General features: G+C 34.5%; 1 protein-coding gene across 1 annotated transcript in view; it reads left to right on the top strand.

Annotated features, from left to right (window-relative positions):
* Window positions 1-23262, top strand: part of dlp (dally-like) — a 150281-nt gene that overhangs the window by 120905 nt on the left and 6114 nt on the right. The window contains exons 3-6 of the mRNA XM_068772456.1: window positions 8549-8672; window positions 11408-11518; window positions 16876-17032; window positions 22677-22839. Coding sequence (XP_068628557.1) covers window positions 8549-8672; window positions 11408-11518; window positions 16876-17032; window positions 22677-22839 — 555 coding nt within the window. The remainder of the gene's footprint in view (window positions 1-8548; window positions 8673-11407; window positions 11519-16875; window positions 17033-22676; window positions 22840-23262) is intronic.

Raw genomic sequence — 23262 nt, 5'->3', positions numbered from 1 at the left:
AGTTTCCATAGGATGGGAGCCAGCACCTTTTGCGTATTTCGCCTGCCAATGAGATTTTAATATATCCTCCCATAGATATCCTTGGAGCAAGGCATATGCCTTGCAGTAGATGTCTATGGGCTGAAATGAGGCCATTATAAGAATCAGTGAAACTGGGATCTCGTCATTCATGCCATTAAATTGACGGTAACTAATTGAATATTTAGGCTATGATTTTACATTTACATAGATAAAAGTCATAGTTACAACTATTAACGTATTTAGATATGTTATATATTGTGTATATATCACACACCACGAACATGTTAAGTTTTAAATGAAGTAAAATTATCAGTTATAAAAGTATTACACCAACTTCCAATCACCCCATATAAAGTGATCATTCTGAAATATGTTACACTACTTTATTTTTTCTATTAAAATACAACAGGCCAATAACTTGTGGCAGTAATTAATTTTAATATGCAGTAATACAGATGCAGTAATTCGAATTTAAAAAAAAAAACATTTTTTATTATGTTACAATTACGTTATTTATTATTTCTGTGACTATTAATATCTGAATAGGATGTACCATACATATATTGACACCAGGGGCGGCTCTAGCTCGTGTAGTGCCCGTGTGCAATGAAACCCTGGCGCCCTCTAGGCCTGACCACCCTCCTCCGGCGACTATTTATTTTGCCGTCGTAATAAGACTGTTTTTTCATATTCCAACAATCTATTTTATAAATAGCCTGTAAGTAATAACTAAGTAAGTAAAGTGTAAGTAGTAACTGCCGCCACCGCGCTGGCTGGCCGCTTCTGTCATATCATTGTCGTACCATGATGGTCTGAGACGATGCTCTTAGCTGTCTCAGGGAGCCCCGCGGCGCCCCATAAGACGGCGGCACCCGTGTGCATTTCACACCTTGCATTATAGGTCATGCCGCCCCTGATTGACAGCAAATGAACTATACATTCATCCCTTCAAAGTTTTTTTCAAATCAAAGATACGTGTCGTTGTATACATAGCTGATATTATAATGTATACATGAAAAATTGTAAAATTTTATTTCAAAAGAGCAACTTTTCAGTTTCAAGCCGGCTCTTTTCAACAGATCAGCATTATGAGCTGGTGGTAGCCTACTGCTTAACATTTGACGATTCAAAAGTGCGTGTAAATATTAACTTCATTAAATATATTTTATATTTAAAAAGTTAACATTTGAATAGTTAAATAATTATGGCAATAACATGTCTATCTGTTTAAAATGTGTAACAAATATCAATTCTCCATATTTTAATTTAGTGTTATGTCTAAGATCCGATAATATATAATATATCTATATTATATTAATTCTGTATTTATGAAAGGTATATTCTCATAAAATAAGCTAGCTGTCTCATCGGCCATGTTTATTTTGAGGCAGGTGATGGCATATAAGCGCACGTGGCCGAGAGCAGCGGATATGCAACCTCAAACTCTGTCGTTATGTATTTTATTTCACATCTGCGCAGCTGCCAGTGGAATTGTCTGTATTGATAAATTATTTAGGCGAATGTACGCGTTGTATGCGGTAGCTTGCGGGTTCGATAATCGAGATACAATCTTATATAAAAGACGATTTTTGTATTAATTATATAGGAAAGCTACCGCTTATAAATACGATTCTATAGGATGGGCAGCAACGTTGTTTGCGTGATATAACACCACACTGCGATCACTAACTCATATGCTTTAAAAGGGTAAATGTTTGCCATTAGTTATTGATTAATATAAGCTAAATCCCATCCAAAAATTAATGGTTACAAACATAATAAATAGCGTAATTGTAACATAATAATTTTTTTTTTAAAATTCGAATTACTACATATTAAAATTATTTACTATTGTTTAATATATCTCTCTACAGACTTTATGCTGCCTGAAATAACTGACTTGTCGTATTTCAAAAGACAGCGCAGTGATAGTCCAGCGGTAAGAAAAGAGACGATCGTAGATAGCGGGTTCAATTTTCAGGATACAATCTTATACAATACGCACTTTTTGTATTAATTATATAGGATTGCCCCTGCTCACAAATAATTTTCCAGATGATGGGCAGCAGTGTCTTGTCTACCATAATACCACTCTGCGATCGTCAAACTGCTTGTAAACCGTGGCGATTATCCTTCCATAGATAACTTTGAGATCTAGATTCTAGACCTATGCCATGCGGTGAACTTCTATATAAAACGACGAATGTACTGTCTACCTTATTGAAAAATGAATGTTTTTAAAAATAATACATAACGATACGACAATATAGCATCAAAAAGTGTTTAAAAATTTGAAATAAGTTTTGAAATTAATTATTATTTTAGAATTATAATATGTCACACTACAGATATCTATAAGCTAAATGACGATGAAATAAAAACAGCGTTAAACCTATTTTTTAATATCAATTCAAGTATAACAAAATAATTATTCTGGTCTAGAGTCAGATGAATCCGTCTTTCAATGCCTGTTTACTTAAATTTAGCAAAACTATTCGCCCCACTATTGTATTTATAACACCTTGGCGTTGGGTTACGGGAGTTTCACCTATCATAATAAAATATTAGAAATCATATATCATCGCCAGCGAAAAAACAACATTTCTTACAATCATAAACAAATTAAAGAATACATAAAAATGAGTTGATTGAGTTAATGCAATTCTTAACTTGAATTTAAATTTATGCATGAATGACGTTATTTTATTACTTCGCTATAGGTGAAGGGCCATGACCAATGGCTTACTAGAATTACATGTCGTGATTTTAAATAAATAAATAAATTGTCGATTTTTTGCAGCAATGTGACAGTAGCAATGGTTTCAATAAACCATACATGTACTTACATATAGTGTTGATAGCTAGTGTTAATTTTGCCACGATTATGCCAGGTCTGTGTGAGATTTTGTAAAAAGGAATGTAATAACAAAGTAACCGCTTTCATGTTTGCTCCCGACCCGAATCCGTGATGCTTACGTAACAATACAGATCCGCGCGCCTCCATTCAATTAGTTTCGGCGTAGATCTATTTCAAAGTGAACTTCTTCAATTGAGGCGGCCTTGCGTAACGTTTAGATTTACTCCGCATACGTTCGTCCGCCCACACGCACAAAACATTCACATTTATTGATTTATTACACTCATATTAACGTAAGTTAAAGGTTCTATAGAGACTATAGGCGTGCAAAGTGTAGTAAGAAACGTCTACAAAACCATGATCAACCGTTGCTATTAGAAATCAAAGAGGGAGCCTATGTCCAGTAGTGGACCTACTATAGCTAAAATAATGATGAATGTAGACCAATGTTTTTCAACACGAGGCCCACGCCCCACAGATGGGCAAAAAACACTTCCAGTACCTCTGGCGCCTATCTAATTTTATGGACAGGAACATTAGTTATTTTTATCGAATTTGTCACACACTTTTTATTACCACTCCCTACTATCATTCTTCTTAAGATCTTTTTTTTTTATTCTTACATTCTACAATTCTCTATCATTCTTTTTCGATCCAATTTTACTTTTCTTTTATCGCCATTTTTTCTTCACCTCGTTCCTCAATTATTACAAATACAGGTACTAAAAGTAATTTACAGATTCTTTAATTTTATTACATTAACCTATTTTATGATGTTATCACAGTTTTTATTCTTTTTGCTACCTACTGTTTACTTCTTCTTTCTTATTTTAATAATTTGATTGTTAAAGGGTGCAATCCGAAAGTGTACTTCACACAAGTCTAACACTTTTGATTTAATAAATACATATGTTACATAGGGGGGCGTGAGGATTTTAGAAAGGGTGGCATGGCAACTAAAGGTTTAATATTGATGTCAGTGTTGAATGAATTAACTGTAATTTTGTTTTATATAGACTTCATTAAGTATTTTTTATAGTTGAATTTAGTACATAGACGCAATAAGTCCATTAAAAATTGAGTTGATGTGATGGTGATGAAAATTATTCTGTTATACCACCACCACCTTCAAAAAGACCCACTATTAGTAGTTCTCAAACCATCATCTGTGTTGCTATACGATTTTTCAACTAGCCTATTCAAAGTATCGTATATACGCACCAAAACAATTTCTTAAAATTAGTTTTTCCTCAATCGTGGGCCGCGTTCGTTGCCGGGAATTGTTATGGATAACGTAAACTTTGCCAGAACTAAAACAATCTTGTTGTACGCCGCCATTTAATTTCGAGAACCGCATGAATGGGATGACGCGCTGCGGCTGCGGTCGGAGCTATTCCCGACGATTCTCTCATTGCGAGCCAAACGTAATGCTGAGAGATCTACTCTAGATTTTACTCAAAATATTCTTATATATAATTCTAAATTCTACATATTGTTTGATAGAATTACGTCTTGCTGAGAAATTTATCACAAGACACCTATACATGTTTTTTACCTCCCGGAAGCTGCAACGATATTGGCTCTGAAACCAAATTGGACAGCTCTAAGATCACACCTCCAATATCAGTTTCTGTACTAAACTCTCGTTGTTTCGTCGTTTCGAATAACAAACTATCTCTACTTCACAAATAAACACTCAACAGCTTTGTTAAATCAAAGTCAAAACAATACTGATAAACATATCGTATTAATATTTAAAAAATACTGTTTTTTATTCTTTTCACTAAAAGCCTTTTCTATTGTTTAAAATAGTATTCTATTTTTGATGGACGTGTTTTATAGGTGTCTAATTCTTTTGGACAAAACTTTATTATTATCATTATCTTTTCGAAAGTAAGACATCCACTACTAGATGTAGAGGTATATAGCCTGCTCCGTAGATTTCAAGTAGTACTGGTGTAAAGCGGTCGGCATCCTGGGTCTTCGGACGAGCTGGTCGGCTGTCCACCTTGAAGGTTGACGTCCTTTGTCGTGGCGACCATCGGTTATAAGACCTGACCACAGCCACATCAAATCGATAATTTGTTGGTCTGTATCGACTATTATAGTTCACGTGTTGAAGGCATGCATTAGTTTTATCTCATTTTAAAACTATAGCTCTTCTAGGTATAAAACTAGACACAAATTTACTAAGAAAAGAATTCATGAAATACAACACAAGGCAGCGCGGGTCACGTGAAGCGAGCGGGCAACTGCTTGTATTAAATAAGACCTTCTTCAATCAACTTCTTTTAGAAGTGCAACCAACAAAGGAACATGAGTTATTATTTTAACAGAACTATATAATAAATTGGTATAAAATTGGTGGTAGAAACAAAAGTATACAAATAATAATAACTAATAACAATGCGTTGAATTCGACAACGAAAATGATGAACATTTTTGCTTGTTCTATTATTTATATACTATATTAATAAGTTCTATAGGCCCAAGATATATCTTAAATAATAAAAATGTTGTAATCTATTAAATGCCATATTATCACTATAATGAAAAAAAAAGTCTTGCTTTCCCTGTCGTTTAAATAGATATAATTAAAGATTGAGCAATGGTAGTCGAACGTCAAGGACTGAGATTTGTAATCGTAGGTCGCGGGTTCGATTTCTGAGATACAATCTTATATAATTCACACTTTGTGCATTAATATAGGATTGCCACTGCACACAAACAACTTTCCAAAGGATGGTCAGCAATGTCCTCTGCATACTACAATATCACACTGCGATCGCCAAGTGTGCAACATTGCGATTATGGTATATCTTCCCACAGATATCTTATAAGAAGGATTAAGTGATTTAATATATTTCCTTAATATATTTTATCTGTATTTACTGTATTCATATTGACACCGATAATGCACACATTCACTGCATTTACTCACACAGCTTCACTGATTTATGACGTCATGCGAATGATTCAATAATTGCAAAGTAAATTATTAAATTCATTCAAACTCCGTACGTAAGCTGATTGACTCGCGGGCGCCGGGATTGACTGTTATTCCCATAAGGCTTGCGACACAGTGAGTGAGATTATGTATTAACGATCGTTTTTATTTATCGATCTTATGTTATATATTAGCAATGAAGAGCCCCATTAGTAAATTAAGTTGCCATTTTCTTTTCAAGTTTTCAAGAGTTTTGAGAGATCATTATTAGGAGAACTAAAAAGCAACTCGGTAGGGTTTGTAATTTGTTTTTGATGACTGTGTATTAGGTACATTACGTCATCGGGCGAAAGAGAGCGCTCTACAATACTTCTCGACTTGTGATTGGTTGACGATTTTTATTGGTTGAACATTTTTCTCATAGTTTTAGGTTAAGCTAGATAAATATAAATATTTCTACTTTGAACTTCTTTTTTTTAATACCTCCAGGGCCCACGGGCTACGTACCTTTTTTCTCGCTGGCGACCTACTTCCACTTCTATTGGAACGAAGTAATCTAAATCCACATGCATAAACGGTCCTATATGACGATCAAGACGCTTGAGTGGTAAGTGCCCTGTGGTTGGTAGAGAAACGTCTTTCTGTCTTCTACGGCTCGAGGAAGTATCCCGTAATTGTTTTAACAAAAACATTTTTTAACTTTACACCACCAATTTATACTGAATATACTCTGTAAGCAATTTCCTCAAGATAGCTTGAATATAGTAAGAGATAAATTTATCTCATCGCTTGGTAGTTTTTTATAATTATAAACAGGTTATTTATAAACATTGACCAACAAATGATCGAAACACGTCATGGAGCCTCATAACATTGATGAAGATTACTACTTGTGCTAATATTACTAATATTCCTATGTACATATATTAATTTATCGTAAATATATTGTAAGCGACAGGCGACTATATTGAGGTTGGCAAAATACGCAGAACAGTGTCTTCGACAGTAGATCTACATTATAAATTATCTATGAAGTACAGTAGCGATTTTTTGTCCATTTTTTTCATGTAAATACAAGAACGTAATTCATAATTGATATTTTTAAATTTATTGCTTAAAAATATAAATTCAATATATTTTTTTTAATGTTTGTTCTCGGTGTATCACTTGCGCGAACTTGACATCGAGCGGTGTCGTCGAACCGTTTAGCGCGTGCACTTTGAGTCGACATTTCATGTCGGGAAACCGTTCTCTGACATATACGCAACTAGTTTTAAGTTTATTATTTATGTTTTAAATAATTTCATAGATTATCGCAATGTGGAAAGTTTCAATTGACTGTTTTTGAGGTTCATATCTCATTGTAACTTATACATAGAAAGACAGTAAATAAAATAAAATGTTTGACTTATCGGTAAAGGTACATATCGATGTTACACCGTATACAAAACTGTTTGGTTTCAGAAATAAAAAATAACGTAATGATATATAGTAAGAAAAAGAATTTTTATAATTCGAATAACTACATATTACAATTAATTATTTTTTACTCTGTGCATCTGTGTATGCTGACTTTGTACTGTCAGAAGATATTGTCCTGTTACATTTAAAATAGGAATAAATGTATGGTTCATTTGTTGTTATTTAATGTATGGTAGATCATATGCAAAAATCGTAATGATAATGTAGAAAGAAAACTTAGATATTGGCCAGTCGCATTCCAATACAAAAAATAAATTGTTGTAACATATTTCGGAGCAATCACTTTATACGGTTCTATTGAAAATAGATGTAAAATCTTCAAAACTTTTTGCTTAAGCTATACATTCACCCATTTAAACCATTTACTACATAATCAAACAACCTGTATAATATACAGAGAGTCGCCTGCCCGGTTTCTGATATTAATCACCCTGTTTTATCTACTCACGTCACAATAAAACAAGGAGAGTCGGAATAATTCTATATTGACCTTTAATAGTGTTATTTGAAAAGGATTGCTACATGAAAATGTAAATATGTTATTTACGCTTCGACTGTTTCGTTTTCTCGTGATTATATTAGTCATTTCTCTTTAAGACCGCGTTACGAATTTCGCTTTAAATGAACGTGCTTGTAACGTTTTAAGAAGTGTAAGGAAACTTTGCCAATTCCCGACAAAAATAAATTCACATAGATTATATAAATTTATTTGAGTACCTCTTAAAATATGATAAAAATTTTTGTATTGGCACTGTAGCGGGTATATGTTATAACATTATAATCTGGTCTATCTGCTTAAGAATTTTTTTAATTGTTAGGATCTTAGCGTCCGTGCATTTGTTTTTACAATTAGGTTAAATAAATCAGAACTTTTAACTTAAACTATTTACAAACTTAAGTCATAAACTATATAAAACTAAATTTAAGTCATTGATTATTATGAATATTTATTTTTAAATGATTGTTGTCTTGTCTCTTTTAACGACGTTACAACTATATCCAGTTTTAAGAAACACGGTTCGTGCGACCACTTCTTTCTTTTAAGGAACTCCTCATTTCTTTTATTGTTTTGTTTCTAGTTTCTGCCAATTTGAGCTCTTATGTTTCACAAATGGCCATTGTGAAAGTTAATATTAACACAAATAAGTTAACAAGTATTATAATCTACAATAAAAATATCTCGAATACCGTAGATTTGTGTAATATTTACTTTATTTAATATGAATTCTCTTTGATTTCAGAATTCTTTCGGAAGCTTCTGAAAGTATCTCGCGAGGAGTTCCACAACATGTTCAAGCGCACGTACGGGATGATCTACGAGCAGCACTCGTACGTCTTCGAGCAACTGTTCGAGCAGTTACAGAAGTAAGCGATTAAATTGTATTTTAGAGAACTTTAGTCATTTGTCCTTGTCCCAAAGAAATCTATAGGCGATATACGATAATCGCCACGCTTTTCAGATGGGTTGGCGATTTCAGTAGGTATTATGGTTTGCAGATGACGTTGCTGCCCATTCTCTTAAACTTTTTTTGTACAGAGGCAATTCTGTATAATTAATGCACAAAGTGTGAATAACATAAGATTTTACCCCGGCATCGAATCCGCGACCTTCTATCGCAAATCTCAGTCCTTTATCGCTACCACTGGTATATATACCATTACTCGTTTGCAGCACTTTTATGATGTAATGATTATATATAAATATGAACGTAATGTACTCGATATGTACAAAAACCTTACATGTAATCGCCATGATGATTTCGTAAATTATTAGGTATATCCGTGGAAAGGTTTATGATATTTTTCGTTTTGTTTTTTTTTAGCGGTATATCTTTGAGGTATCAAAACAGTCTTTTTGTTCAGATTTTAATTAGATGGCGCGACGCATAACGCGTGAGCAACACGTAATTGTATATAAAAGATGAACAAGTTTTATATTGTAGTCATAGTAAACAAAATTGTTCCTAACTATAATTTTATTTAAGATAGATTAGACGTCTAGTACTTTTAGTGGTATTTCTGAATGGTTAAATATCATCTCCCTCTAAAAAGGGAAATACTCCGGTGGAGTAATTGATCATACACAGGTTGAATGGTTTTGGATGTAAAGGCTTTAAAAGAGTGTTTTAAATATTAATTTATTTCTATTGGAATGCGATAGGCCAATAAAGTTTTACATCCGCAAGGTGGATAAATGACCTTTTGAAGGTCTTGGGAAGAAGTTGCATGCAGGCTTCAGACCAGTCCCATGAGGATGACGCATAGGCGTCACTTTCACATAAACGCATAGACGCCTCATAATATTTCACGTCTACCTATGTAGATGACGTGAATTTTAAAGACGTTTCTTCATAGATATATTTGTTTGTGGCCATTGCATTTGCTCACCTAAATGATTTACTTGTTTGTCATCATGTCATGCTTTTGTTACAATTATAAGGTCCTATACTGTATAGAACAGTGATTCCCAAAGTGGTCTATATCGACCTCTAGGGGTCTATGACAACCTGCAAGGGGTCTACGTCAGCGAAAAAAAATTTGGGGGTCCATGAAATGAAAATGGGGGTCTACGATAGTGCTATTTATTTCTTAGTAATTTATTATTAAAGCATCAGGTTCATCCTTCTCACTAAAAATATTGGCTTATTGCTTATGTTATTTTATTTATAGTTTATTTTATGTTGATTTAATGTTACGTACATTTTACATAACAGATACAAAATTTTATTTTGAGTAGTTTTAATTTAAATTTAATTAATAAATGTATAAATTAACATCTGTTTTTACTTTAAGTTTTTAACACTAAACTTCACTACAGTTAGAAATTTACCGGAAATCAATATCAGGTAAGTAGGGAAAACATGGCAAGGGGTCTACGACACCAAAAAAGTTTGGGAAACTCTGGTATAGAATCTCATATTAAATAAAATTAACCTGTAACATTTCTTTTTTTAATTCTCGTGCTAGTAATACAAAGGTGACATGCTCTAATTGAAATCAGAGTTTCGCGCGCGAACAAATCCAAGCGTAATTACTAGCGGTGCAGGAACCGCTTCGCTGATTGCACCCTCCGGGTCTCTCACCCTCGCCTCTCGCATCCATCGGGCCCCGCTCGTTATGCAGTTTATTGTTTTCACCCGCTAAAACAACAAAACTCCGCTAAAACAAACTGATCCGCAAACAGTGACCGTTTTTTGTTTTAGTCTCGCATAGCGATCAACGCATCGCACTGAATTTTTTTACATGCAATACTCACACATTGAAAATACCACTAACGCTTATTAAACCATTGGATTTTATACAATAACTAAGAAGAAAAGGACTAATATTTAGCCACTTCCGCACATGCAGTGGTAGTCGTGCAACAAAGTGCACCGCCCGCCAGCCCGCTGATAAATGCGTATGCGACAAACAATGCGAATTACACAACTGCCACAGTTAAACCACTCAACACGTGTTTCACCCCTCCACGGGGCATCCTCAGGAGTTATGTTACACCGATTAGTGCCAAACACAGTCACAGAGTGGACTGCATGTGCGGAAGTGGCTAAATATTATTCCTTTTCTTACTTAGGATGGACTTCCGCAAGGTAACGCCTGATTCCATTAAATATTATACAATAACCTCCAATTATATTTATTTAATCTCAATATACAGGATGAATGGTGTATGAGCTTTAAAGTGTGTGAATTTATAACTTTATATATATATATATATATATAAATTCACACACTTTAAAGCTTTCTAGGCAGCTAGTAATTACATATATAATTAACCAAGTATATTATGAAAGATTTTACTTTAAAACTTTGTACGACATACACATGCTAAATCGCCGTAGGATCAAATGTTCAGTATTGTCATTCTCCTTAAAAAATAGTTATACTGTGTTGATATTAAAAATAGTACATAGAAGGTTATTATTAAGATATTAAATAAAGTTATTTAATCAGTCTGAAATACATTTTAAAATAATTTTTTTTCTTACGGATAGTGAATCCCATATTGTTTTTAATTGTATTAAAGTCTACCAGGATGGTTAATTGGTAAATGTAATGACGATACTGTTCGTTGTAATATATGAACCTTTTTTTTGCAGTTACTACACACGAGGCGACACCAACTTCGACAAGATGATGGACGACTTCTTCGGCATACTGTACGAGAAGATGTTCACAGTTCTCAACTCGCAATACAACTTCGATCAAAAGTGAGTCTTTGTTTAGTATCAAAAGTTTATTTTAATCTATATATATTACTTTGCTTTTTCGGCAAGCGCAATGTAGAGTTTACCCCCTCCCTCTCCCCCACAAGATAGACAGATGACTATATTAAGGGGAAAGTCCCGGATTAGGGTCGACTCCAACCAGTCTACTTCCAGCCTGTCAAAATAATATATCTCTGTACTATATTTACAAGATACCAGATCACATTAGGGTTTTGTAAAAATTCTGAGAGTTGATCTTAAAGAACAGCCAGTAGACGTTGAAAATTGAAGTACCTTGGCTTGGTAAGGTTCAAGGAAGTTATGTAGATCGATGAACACTTATTAGATCGTTTTGACGGCTCCAGAAAGGTTCCCGATTGACGAGTGACAGACGGTAGACGTGGTTGCTTACCCTCGTTTTTTTTTAATGGCCCCCGCTATTGGGTGCCTCTCGTACCCCTAACTTATTGGGATCAGAGACTTTATTATTCAATCATTTTTTCAGTATTTTCTTTATTAATCACTTTCTTTCACGCGTCACAATATCTTCCATTCTTTACTTTCGTGCTTCACAATATCTTTCGTTTTGCTCTTTTATACTTTCTTTCTTTCCTCGACTTTCTTCCATCATCTTCTTACTCTAAGGTGGCTAGGTACATTTATTTTATTTTTTTTATTTATACTATATATTTTTTTATTTATACATTTTATTTTTATCATTATTAATACATAACAATTCTATAAATAATTTGTCATACATTTCTATTTATTTTGTTAAAATCGTTTACATGCTTTTTTATTTCATTTCTTGTTTCTGTTCCTACTCGGTTTTATTCTTATCAATTGCATTGTCTGCCACCCTGCGTGCAAAGGACAGGAAGGATGGGCGAAGATTGTCGTCGCCCATCATTAAGGCGATGTTCTCTACATTCACTTTTAGCTTAACCTTCATTTCAAGGGCACTGCCCATCCGTGCATTTGCGATGCTTACCCTCGATTAGGTGGACCGAGAATTACTCAAAATTATGGAAGGTCACTGGATGCCGGCACCGCCAGATCAGTAATTGTGATGAACTTTGGTGCAGACCTAAGCTTTACTATGGATGTCCATCAGTTCACTTAATTCTTATCCTTAAACACCTTTTTTACGTGACTTACCTTTAGATACAGTTTAAGTAGTTGTTTTGATTTTACCTACCTATTCTTTTTAAAATTATCAAGTAAGAAATAACCTGTGCGTTTCAAATCCTAAATCATCTTTTTAAATACGCGTCATGATTTTAGGTGCTATCTTTTGCTTTTGGACAGGATTTATTCGAAATGTTTTCATTACTGCTTCGATCGCCTTTTTCGTACGAACTCTACGTTAACGGCCAGATCTTTTCCTTTCACAAATCCGGTACACAAACATGTGACTAATATGCAAATATTTAAAAAAAAAAAACTTGGTCCTATAAAGTAAGTAGGTGATGCAATCACAGCGATTCGGTTCTCTTTATCTCCTCACTCGATTTTAACATCACAAAGAAGAAAATAAGCAGCACTAAACATGCTTATTTTCTCCTATTATCTATTATTATTATCTGCTATACTGACATAACAATGACATATTCCAAATTCAAAAGTAATATTTTGTTATTTTTAATTATGATAGTATTAATGGCCAGAGTAATACATATAGATAACATAGTATAGGGTTTGATCTTTGAGTTACCCTGCTGCCCAATATGACTGACCCTACATTGAGCAGCAAATAAAAACGTTTTTACTCTATTCTTTAGTATAAAAATTGCAAAATATTCTATGATGAAAAAGAAATAGTTTATTCGTGCAAAAACAATTACAGATAAGGCTCGATTTCTCAGAATAATTTCAAACGGCGTTATCGGAATCTTACTTCTTAATTAAAATTAGCAAATTTATCGAATAATAATCATATTTTTATTTAATACATTACATGCGGTTGGTAAGTCCCGGTTTTATCATGTACAAAGGAAAAACCCTTGTTACACAAAAACACTGTGACAGAATATTTCATCATTAAAAAAAAACCCAGTTCAATGTCTTCGATACGCGTTGAGGCTAACGTTATTTATTAATAACGATAATATATAAATATAGATAGCATTATCTATACCTCCATGTAACCGTAGTCCATCGGGATTGACATATTGAAATCGTACTGGTCAAGCCATTTGAACACAACATATAGCCGCCGGACGTAATGTTTTGACGTTGATACCATGGACTTGTAAGAGCAGAGTAAGACTTCCATTTAGAAGGCGGACAGACCACCTCCATAAGGTCGTCAGAAAATTCTGGTCGGAGACCGATTCAAACTGTAAATCTAGAATATCAGAAGTGCCCTATTTCGTTGGTCAAGCATTGACTCAGACAAGAAACCCTCTTTAAATGGAACAGTAGCTTCATGGAAGGTGAGATGGCTTCGGTAACGAGGATATTTTTCCTGAACATCGAAGCAAGCTACAGCTCCGGTAAATCAAGCTAGACACGATTTAAGCACAGTGGACCAGACCGTGGTGCGAGCAATCGCAAAATGCCCAGTATTTTGAGGCATGAGAACAGATCTGAAAATAGAATTGGGAGTCAAAATAGACAGCGCCAACACCGCTTCCCTGATGAGGAACGCAGGATACAATCACACTTTGTTTCAATATGCAAAAATTATAATAAAGATGTTAATAAAAATTAAAGTCGGGAAAAGAAATAAACAGGTGTATTAAATATCTGTTATTTATAAATATGATTATAATCAAAAATTATAATTGTAAATAAATGCTTTTAAAGAATAATCAAATGAGAAATGTAAAAGAAAATGTAAAGAAGGATATAAAAAAGGTAATAAACGTAGCGAAAGATGGAAGGCAATGCATGGAAGTTATGTAAATAAAAGCAATAAGAATGAGAAAAATGTGAAGTAAAGAAAAGATATCATGCCAGATATTGTAACGGATCGAAGAAGAAAAATATCTAAAACTATACTGAACAACTTATTGAAATCAAAATCACTGCCAACGGGAGGTCCCAAAATTCGGAAGCTATTAAAAAATCACGGTAATCCATGAGAGAAGCCTGTGTTGACCAGTTGATGTCCTTTGGATGAAACGGTGATTGTTAAATTACATTCTTTAAAACAAATTACACTCTGTACATTTCGTTGCCTCCATGTTTCGATATTTTGACATCACTGTCCCTCATAAAAAGGTTTATTCGTACGAATTGATCTGCTAACCATTCGTTAGACAGACAGACAATTCCTATTAATTTGAAATAAACGAGATAATAACATTATTAAATTAATGGTGTAAGAAGAAATAACTAAGGATTCTATATTCAAAACAATGCACAGTAATTATTGTTGATATTTTTTTTATGATCGATTGGTGGCCGCAAGCTATTTGCTATAAATAACAATAACAAGCTAATGCTATAAATAACGTTATACGTTATTAACGAAGCGATAATTTCTCCAGTCCACCGTAACCCCATTCCACGTAATCTTAATACGTTTAATCACGAATGGGGCGTCGGTCGGCGCGCTTTATCACAAGCGCTCCCAGTTGCCACTTTATGCGCCATTATCGCTCCCGATCGTTTGTTTACGTGTTCTTTGAGCATAAATCGCTTTACAGGTCGGTCAACACCCGCGTTCAACTCGCATGTATATACGACAATTTCTCACACGCTAATTTATGCTTTATTACATTAGCGAAAAATATCGGATTAGGTTTTTGTTTTCTATCGTGGACAGTCCACGATGATGTAGCCCGCTTGCGATTTTTCTCACGCAATTATAGCCTTCAGTCATCTAGATTTATGCACTAGAATTGTTTGCACAGTACACCAGATGTTAAGAAGGTACGTGATGTGATTTTGATTGGGCCGTTTATATATTTTTTCGTACAGTTTAATAGCTTCATTGTGTTTTAATGTCGGACGCCCGGCGCCTACTTATTTTTATCGAATGGCAATAAATTACAGTTATGGCTATTTAAGCGTACATTGCATAGTCCAGATATTTACGGACATTTTTCTTTTCTTCATTGTTGAAAATAGAAACGCTGTGTTTCGATTTAAGATTTGCTTTAAGACTGGCTTTTCCCATAAGTTTATTTTTTTCATATGGCTGCCCTTGTTGACTACCTATCGTTTCCTATTGCCATCTGTTGAACAGTGACGTTACATCTCGGGTAAACTATTTTTTCATTTTATTTAATTTTCTACTTTCATCCTTCAAAATCTCTTACGTTACAATTTTTTTTGTCCTTCACAATCTCCATCTTTCTTCGCATTCAAATCATCTCCCGTGCATCTTCTTCCTTCACTCGTCTTCACTCCTAGACCACAGCTATTTATATTATCACACTTTTGACTCAATTTATCGATTTTATTTGTTGTATTTTTTTTCTAATTTCATTTTTATATAATCATAGCTATTTGATTATCTCTTATTATTTATAACATCTACATTGCTCTATTCACGACTAGTTTGGGATGTTGCTCGATACTTTTTGACTTACTTCCGAGTCTTTTTTGAAGAATTCTGGAAATAAAGGGCGACATTTGACGTCGTTCATGAGGGAGGCGATGCTGACCCATAGGTTTCCGATAGGACTGGTTGTGATCGGCCATTTGCAAGACATAACATTGACAAGGTCATCTTTTCACGTTGTGTCTGGGCGTCTTTTACTAGCCTTGAGAGTTTATTTGTTCTATGCGCAATATTGGCCTGCCTGTTGCCTTCCACTCACCCATCGACTGGGTTATGTCAGAAATTTTTTTCTACTCTATATAACATGCTATAGGGTAGCGACTTCATGAAAAATATGAAATTTTATATTGTATAGAAATTAGTATGGTAAAAAATTTAAAAATGTTTTTCATTTGTAAATAGGAAAGCATTTAGCAGTGAATATAGTTGTATATAAGAGAAGAGTGTCTTGTGACTTGCAGCTGAGATAAAAAAGATCAGTATTAAATACTGACAATCCTCCTACCAACTGTCTGCGTTTAAACGTAAGGAAATATAATATATTTTTAGTTCACGGACCCTTCCGCTACGTGAACTCAGTTTAGATAAAGCTATAAAAGCCTACGGGCTAACAGCAGGCATTTCTACAGAGAATCAGCAAGTAAGCAACGAAATATACCTTGCAAACAAAACATCCATTCTAAGAATAGGAAAAATATGATATTATCACTTCATATTCTCTTCTCATATATTCTCTTATTTAGATCCTGAGCATAACCAACGTTAACTAAACAAATATCTCTATCTATTCTATTGTCCTTTGTGACGCGTTATAGTTGTTAGAAGTTGACGTATGTTATATTCGCAGGTACTTGCGGTGCCTGAATGAGCACATGCGTGACATCCAGCCGTTCGAAGACGTGCCCCACAAGCTGTCGGTGCAGCTGCGGCGAGCCTTCGTCGCCACGCGCACCTTCCACAAGGCTTTGTGGGCCGGAGCCGACGTAGTCCGCAACATGATGCAGGTCAGTAACGTCTGCAAGCTTACACTAATCTACAAAGTATTTAGACCTATAATTAGATATAATTTTCTTAAGTATACCTAAGCAATAACAGAGGTAAAATGTAAAATGAATATTTATTGAGACCTAAAGATAAATGGTTAGATTACGCATCTTGTGTTAGCGATTGTCAAACCAGAGCACGTTTTGAATCCTCGCAACTTTAAGTTTATTGATGCCATCATGGTGAATATCTTTCCTCTCACGACAACATTTACAGTGACCACTGGTATAAAACAGTGATGATCCACTAAGGATAATAACATTAAATAAATAAATAAAACACCAAAAACTAACTACCAACCTTAACCTATCCTTGTAGGATGTAATGAACAGTTTACGTTAAGGTTTAACGGGATTTTTAAGACCGCAAAATCACCGAAGAGACCCGCGTCTCTGTGAGTGTCATAAAAGTAGATTTATCTACACAAGTGACAGGTGGCCCCGGGTACGAGTGGACGCTCATCCGTCGACTTCCGTCTTAACGACTTAGTGCGACAATTATAGCTTCGTAAATCATCGAAGCGAAGTCACAAGTTTATAAATAGCAAGCGCTAGTCGCGGGTGATTTCATCTGCTTTAAGCACTATGATTTGATAGATATATTTAAATGTATTCCATTTATGCTATTGTAGATTTTTTACGTAAGTTGTTTACATTTCTCCAGGGATATACCTGGGTCATCTGTCCTTTCGGTAGAAAGTTTAATTGCCAAAGTTATGGAGGACAACCAGGTTTTAGTATCCTTGCGCCAAAGGGTAAGGTGTCTAGTATCTAAAAGATTTCCGTTCCGAAACAAGAGACATGTTTTTGTTAGAATAAGTCCGTGCGAACGATCCTAGTCCAGAAATAAGGCATTTCTGAAGTATCAGTAGAGGCTGTACTAAAGGCAAAAAGCATGACCAGTCTCAAGAGAAAAGAGCAAAGGCATTTCGCGTTTTCGGATGAGGGCCGATCCTGCTCGAAGAGAGTTTAAGATAGAAGTCTTCTTTATAGTTCAGAGCGAAGCTGATAATCCCCGAACGCTTTTTAAGCATTTTCTTTTATTCGTTTCAAACCGAGCTAATATAGCTGGTTGACGTCGCTACAAAAGCATACTAGGGCATTTCACCGGACGTCTTATTCCGTCAATTCTTATGGTTTTCCGAAGAATAGGACGTAAGATGTCTAATTCCTGTTGTCGACCGCGACTAAAATAAACGTCGAGTTAGGAACTGAGAAAGCCTTCGTCCTATAGGCACCAAAACGAAATGTGAAGGGAGATATGTGGCCATCATCAGGTTGTTGCAAGCTTCATTCGCTTATTCATTTTGAACACGTCTAATATTTAATAAATATGGTATTCATCATTGCCATAATCGAATTCCTCATCAGGGATTCTCCGCCGCTGCACCATAACGCCCAGGGTCGTCGGTAAACAATAGCGGTTCCGTGGCGTCATGCAAATTTTGGCAACACAGTGTTTTGTACGTGCGAATCAATATTCAAGGCGATTCTTGGCCTTCACTTTGGCGGAACGTGCGTGAGACTGCGGACTTAGTGATGAGCTTAGCGTGTATAATAGCGATTTTATTCAAGGATTTTTTTAACTTTTTTTATTACATATAAGAAATTATTTGCAAAATTATAATAACAAATCTAAATATATTATACTTCATAATACATACACGTGAAAAGATCTTACACACTTAAATTTATTATTTTTTATTTTAATATAACTCTTTATATTATTAATAAATTGGAATGTCAATTTTGTCTCAAGATAAGAGAGATATAAATTTTGGTCCTAAACATAGACATTTATTTATGTTCATTATATTTTAGTAAATCGTCTCAAAGACTTACTCGTCTCGTCCACTACTCTTAGTATTTGCTGAGGTGTGGGAGGAATAGCGATAAGCACTCGCTTTAAGAGGGTTTGGGAGAGAAGAAGCCGTCTCAAAATAAGTCTCCGAGCAAGCCTTGAAGAATTCTTGGACCAATTGTTAAAGACATCTACATCAAGAGCAATTACCTTGCCTCATTTTACACGCCACGCTCCCCGCTCAGTCGCAACACTATCCGCAACCTTAGCTGACTCAACATCCGTCCGCCACGGATGGCGCCAAATGACACACTATCCGCGATTAAATTTATGTTATAATTGTATCTCCTCCCATAATCGAAACATGTGCGTCTTGGAATGTGTTTATTGAATTATTAGACCTCTAATTACCGCGATATAAATTCGAGACGAGGGACTCTATGCTGACATTTTAAGAAGCAAATTGAAGCTTCGCAGGGATAGTCAAATCTTAATGGTATAATCAGGATTTCCTCTTGCCTGTGTCGTAGACCACGCTATTGAGATCGTGGTCATTTTTGGAAAGTTTATTTTGCACTATCTTTCGCCATATGTGCCTCTCTTCGGCGGTGTGTATTGTTTCTGCCATTGTGGTATCGTTCCCTGATCTCTCCAGTGATCAACAGTCAGTGAGAATCGAAACAACGACCAATGATCGCAAGTCAGTCCTTTACCACCGAGCTACTGCTCTCCAGATATTTTATGTGTCGTAAAAATCCCTTATCTATTCTTATAAATGTCACTTTCTTATTTCAGCGAATAATATTGTTATACAAATAAGTAATTATTAACGTAAATCTTTGCAATACATGTTTTTAGGGTTGCCAAGGCTGTAGGTAGTATCACATACTAACAGGTCAAAATAGATGAATAGAAATATAGTTTCTGACAACCCTAACATCGCAATTTATCTTGAACGTCAAAAAATAAATTTCCTGCAAAGCAGATGATATGTATATCCTACATTGTTTTTTTTTCTATGTCACCATAATGCATATTGTATGGGAACCGAGTCATGTTTAGTTCGCATTGTCTGCTTGTTTTTTTTTTTTAAATTAACAACTTTTAGATATATGGTATTTTGGTTTTAAACCAACTCGCTAACTGCAATATTCCGTTTTTAACTGTGTGTCTAATTTCCACTTAACCTATCAAAATACAATGATTTCAAAAATGATTGCTAACGTAATTATAGTATAGTAATAAAAAGCGTTTTCGAAATTCGGATTAAATCTGTTGAAATTAATTATTTTTTATTATCTGTCCCTGCGTACTGCTAGAAGATGTCGTATTTCAATTAAAAAAATAAAAGGCAGTTTGGCAGATATTAAGTCAACCATTGTAATTCAAAATTATTAAAAAAAAAAACAATGTTAGACACGGTATTAATACAATAAATCAAAGTAAGATATATACTTCCAGTTTTCGTCTTCAAAAATTAAATAAATTATTTATAGCACAAGGCATACGTATGTTCAGTAAAACTACAATCGATTTCAGATCCACCACTGAAGAGATATAAGACCTATATTAAAAAACAATATATTGAAAACAGTATATTATTATATCCTAGAATACTATACTGATGTTAATGTGTGGAATTAAATGTTGTTGCTCATTCAGGAACCTAATTATTATCAAGCATTATTTATAAAACTATATCTGTAAAGAGCAACAAGTTTCTCGGCTCTTCTCAGCAGAACTACCTTCCGAGCTAGATTTGATCGAACGATGACATTTTATATTAACTGACGATTTGAAAGTGGTTGTAATAGGATGTTCAAATAAAGAATATTTTGATTTGATTTGACTCAATCGTATTTCGTACTCACGTATACGTATTTCACTAAACACTTTATAAAGCAGGATTGTAATTAAATAATTCTTCGAGCACACTCGTGTCATTCATTTTAGATCTAGGCTTCGTAGTCCAATATTATAGTTTATCATCTAATAATCCGAGAAAACTCTTTGAGATAGGTAACTTACGTGAGGTTTTTGCTAAGATCTTTCTTCTTGTAATACCCGCGGAATACCTACATTTATTTACAGACTTCCATTTAGTTTAGATATTGAAGAATTAGTAAAGTCCACAAAACAAGGCTAGTTGAAATTCTTTAATGATGTAACGTGGTTGGATTAAAGTGTTGCAGTACATTGACTTTAAGCATTAAAGTCGATAATCGTTTGATAGTTACAATGACTTTAAGTCGATAGTTTAGAAATCTAAGCGCTCATTGTGAGGTAATTCGCACACACTTGTTAAGTATTGAAGCGAGAGAAGTCTCACGTAACCTTCGATTGAAAGAATATTTAGTGTCGCTTGTCAAGTATTTTAAAACTGTGTCTAGATATTTATTACGACGGTGTCTTAAGTGTTAGACAATTTGAAGTCGGTCTTAAGGAGGTCTTGTTCAACGCAGCTGTAAATGTCACTCCATTGTTTCTGAACAAACATATCTTTGGAAAAAAAATCCGATAGACACTAACACGTAGAAATAAATAATAAATTTAATACTACAAATAATAATAAGTAAAAAGTCAATCATAAATGAGATATGAAAAAACAAATGTAAATTAAACCACACCACTGAACAACTTTTTAGTCAATAAATTGAAACATAAGAAAGAATATAATTTAATTGTTGTATAATGTAAGAAAGTGGGTTGAGTTGATGTTATGATAGAATGATATGATGAAGTTAAGATAGAAGACATAAGAAAACAAAATAGTAATTTAATAGCATTGTTAAGAATGTATTATTAAGAAAATGAATAATAAGGAATAAGTAACCGTAGATACAAAGTCACTGCCACAATGATATGTATGCAAGATCAAAAACAGTTATTTAATAATATAAAAAACATTTATTACTAAATAGTAATAGTTAAAACGAGCAATGAGCAGTGGTAGTACAGTGGTTGACGACTGAGATTTCCGATCGTCGGTCGCGTGTTCAATTCCCAGGATACAATCACAAAAGAATTAAAACTTTATACATTAGTTCTATAGGAATACTATTGCTCATAAACAAGTTACCAAAGGTTGGGCAGCAACGCTCTCTGCGTACCAATAAATAGTGTAAGGCAATCAATTGCTAGCGACATCTATTTACGCCATCCCGAGTTACACCGTCCCTAATGCCATCTTGTATAATTTTTAGAAACTATCTACAATGCAGCGTATATTGAATAATCTTCAGACTAAATTACTAAGTATTAATATTTACTTTCATCGTTTATTTTACGTTTTATATATTATGATAATTGGAAGAACGACATTGATGGAATTTTTGTAAGAAAGCCATAATTTATTTTTAACTATGCACTGACGCGTTTTAGATACAAAAAATGGTTTTGGCTGAACCAAATGATGTTCAAACTTTTGATAGACGCTTTGCCGATGGCATAGACACTCCTGCCAAACTAGAAACAAAAATATTTCTGCCTTTACTTTTTGAACTTTTCAATTGAATATCCGAAAATAATTATTAAATAAACAATTAAACAAATATTTATTCTTTCGAATAGGCTTTGCTAAGCACTTTTGTAAAGTTAAGACAAAAATATAAAAAACAACATTTAAATAAATAATACATTGACTACCGAGGCATATGGAATTTTGATCCTATTAAGAAAAACCTGGCAAGGTACTCGATAATTAGCTTTTTAACGCTATTTTTTTACAATTTAACTAAAACCTGTTAGCAAAAAGTTAATATATGCGTGATAACTAGTAAAGTAATATGATTTGCGTATGCACAGGTGGAATTGAGTCGCGAATGTGCTAGCGCATGGGCGCGGTTGCGCTTCTGCGGATCGTGTGGCGATATTCAAGCCCCGGCTTGCAGTCGCTACTGTCACAACGTGCTACGCGGCTGCCTGCCCTCGCACGCGGACCTCGGAGACCTCTGGGATTCATACGTCGGTGAGTCATCATCATAATGTCATTCTCCAAAGCATCACCCTAATATTGTCATGACGACCGGTTTTATGCTGTACGCATTAAGCGTCTTCCAGCGACTTTTATTATATCGTCGGTCGACCTGGTGAATAATGACCATAATTTCGGCAAAAAGACGTCTCCTGCTGGACACATACCTTCATACATTTCAAATAGGATGGGACGAAAGCCTGCAAAAAAAATTATAAGACGACAAGGTTATATGTCCGCCTGGTATGTGGACATTCTACGCTCCGCTTGCTAGTCCGTGGTATCTACAGCCATCTTCTGCGCACTGTGACCTGGCTACTGTGAATTCAACTTTCCAATCCGCTGATTTATGAATCTCCATATTTCAAACACGATGTTCTCTCGACTTCATTGCTCGTTGAGCGCATTGTCTTTCAG

The sequence above is a fragment of the Battus philenor genome, unplaced genomic scaffold (assembly GCF_028537555.1).
Source record: "Battus philenor isolate CCGP_79_NKW_IND1 unplaced genomic scaffold, ilBatPhil1.0.hap1 SCAF_5, whole genome shotgun sequence".
NCBI classification, from domain to species: Eukaryota; Metazoa; Arthropoda; class Insecta; order Lepidoptera; family Papilionidae; genus Battus; species Battus philenor.
Note: the sequence above shows the minus strand (reverse complement) of the source record. Positions and strands in the feature narration are given on the sequence as shown.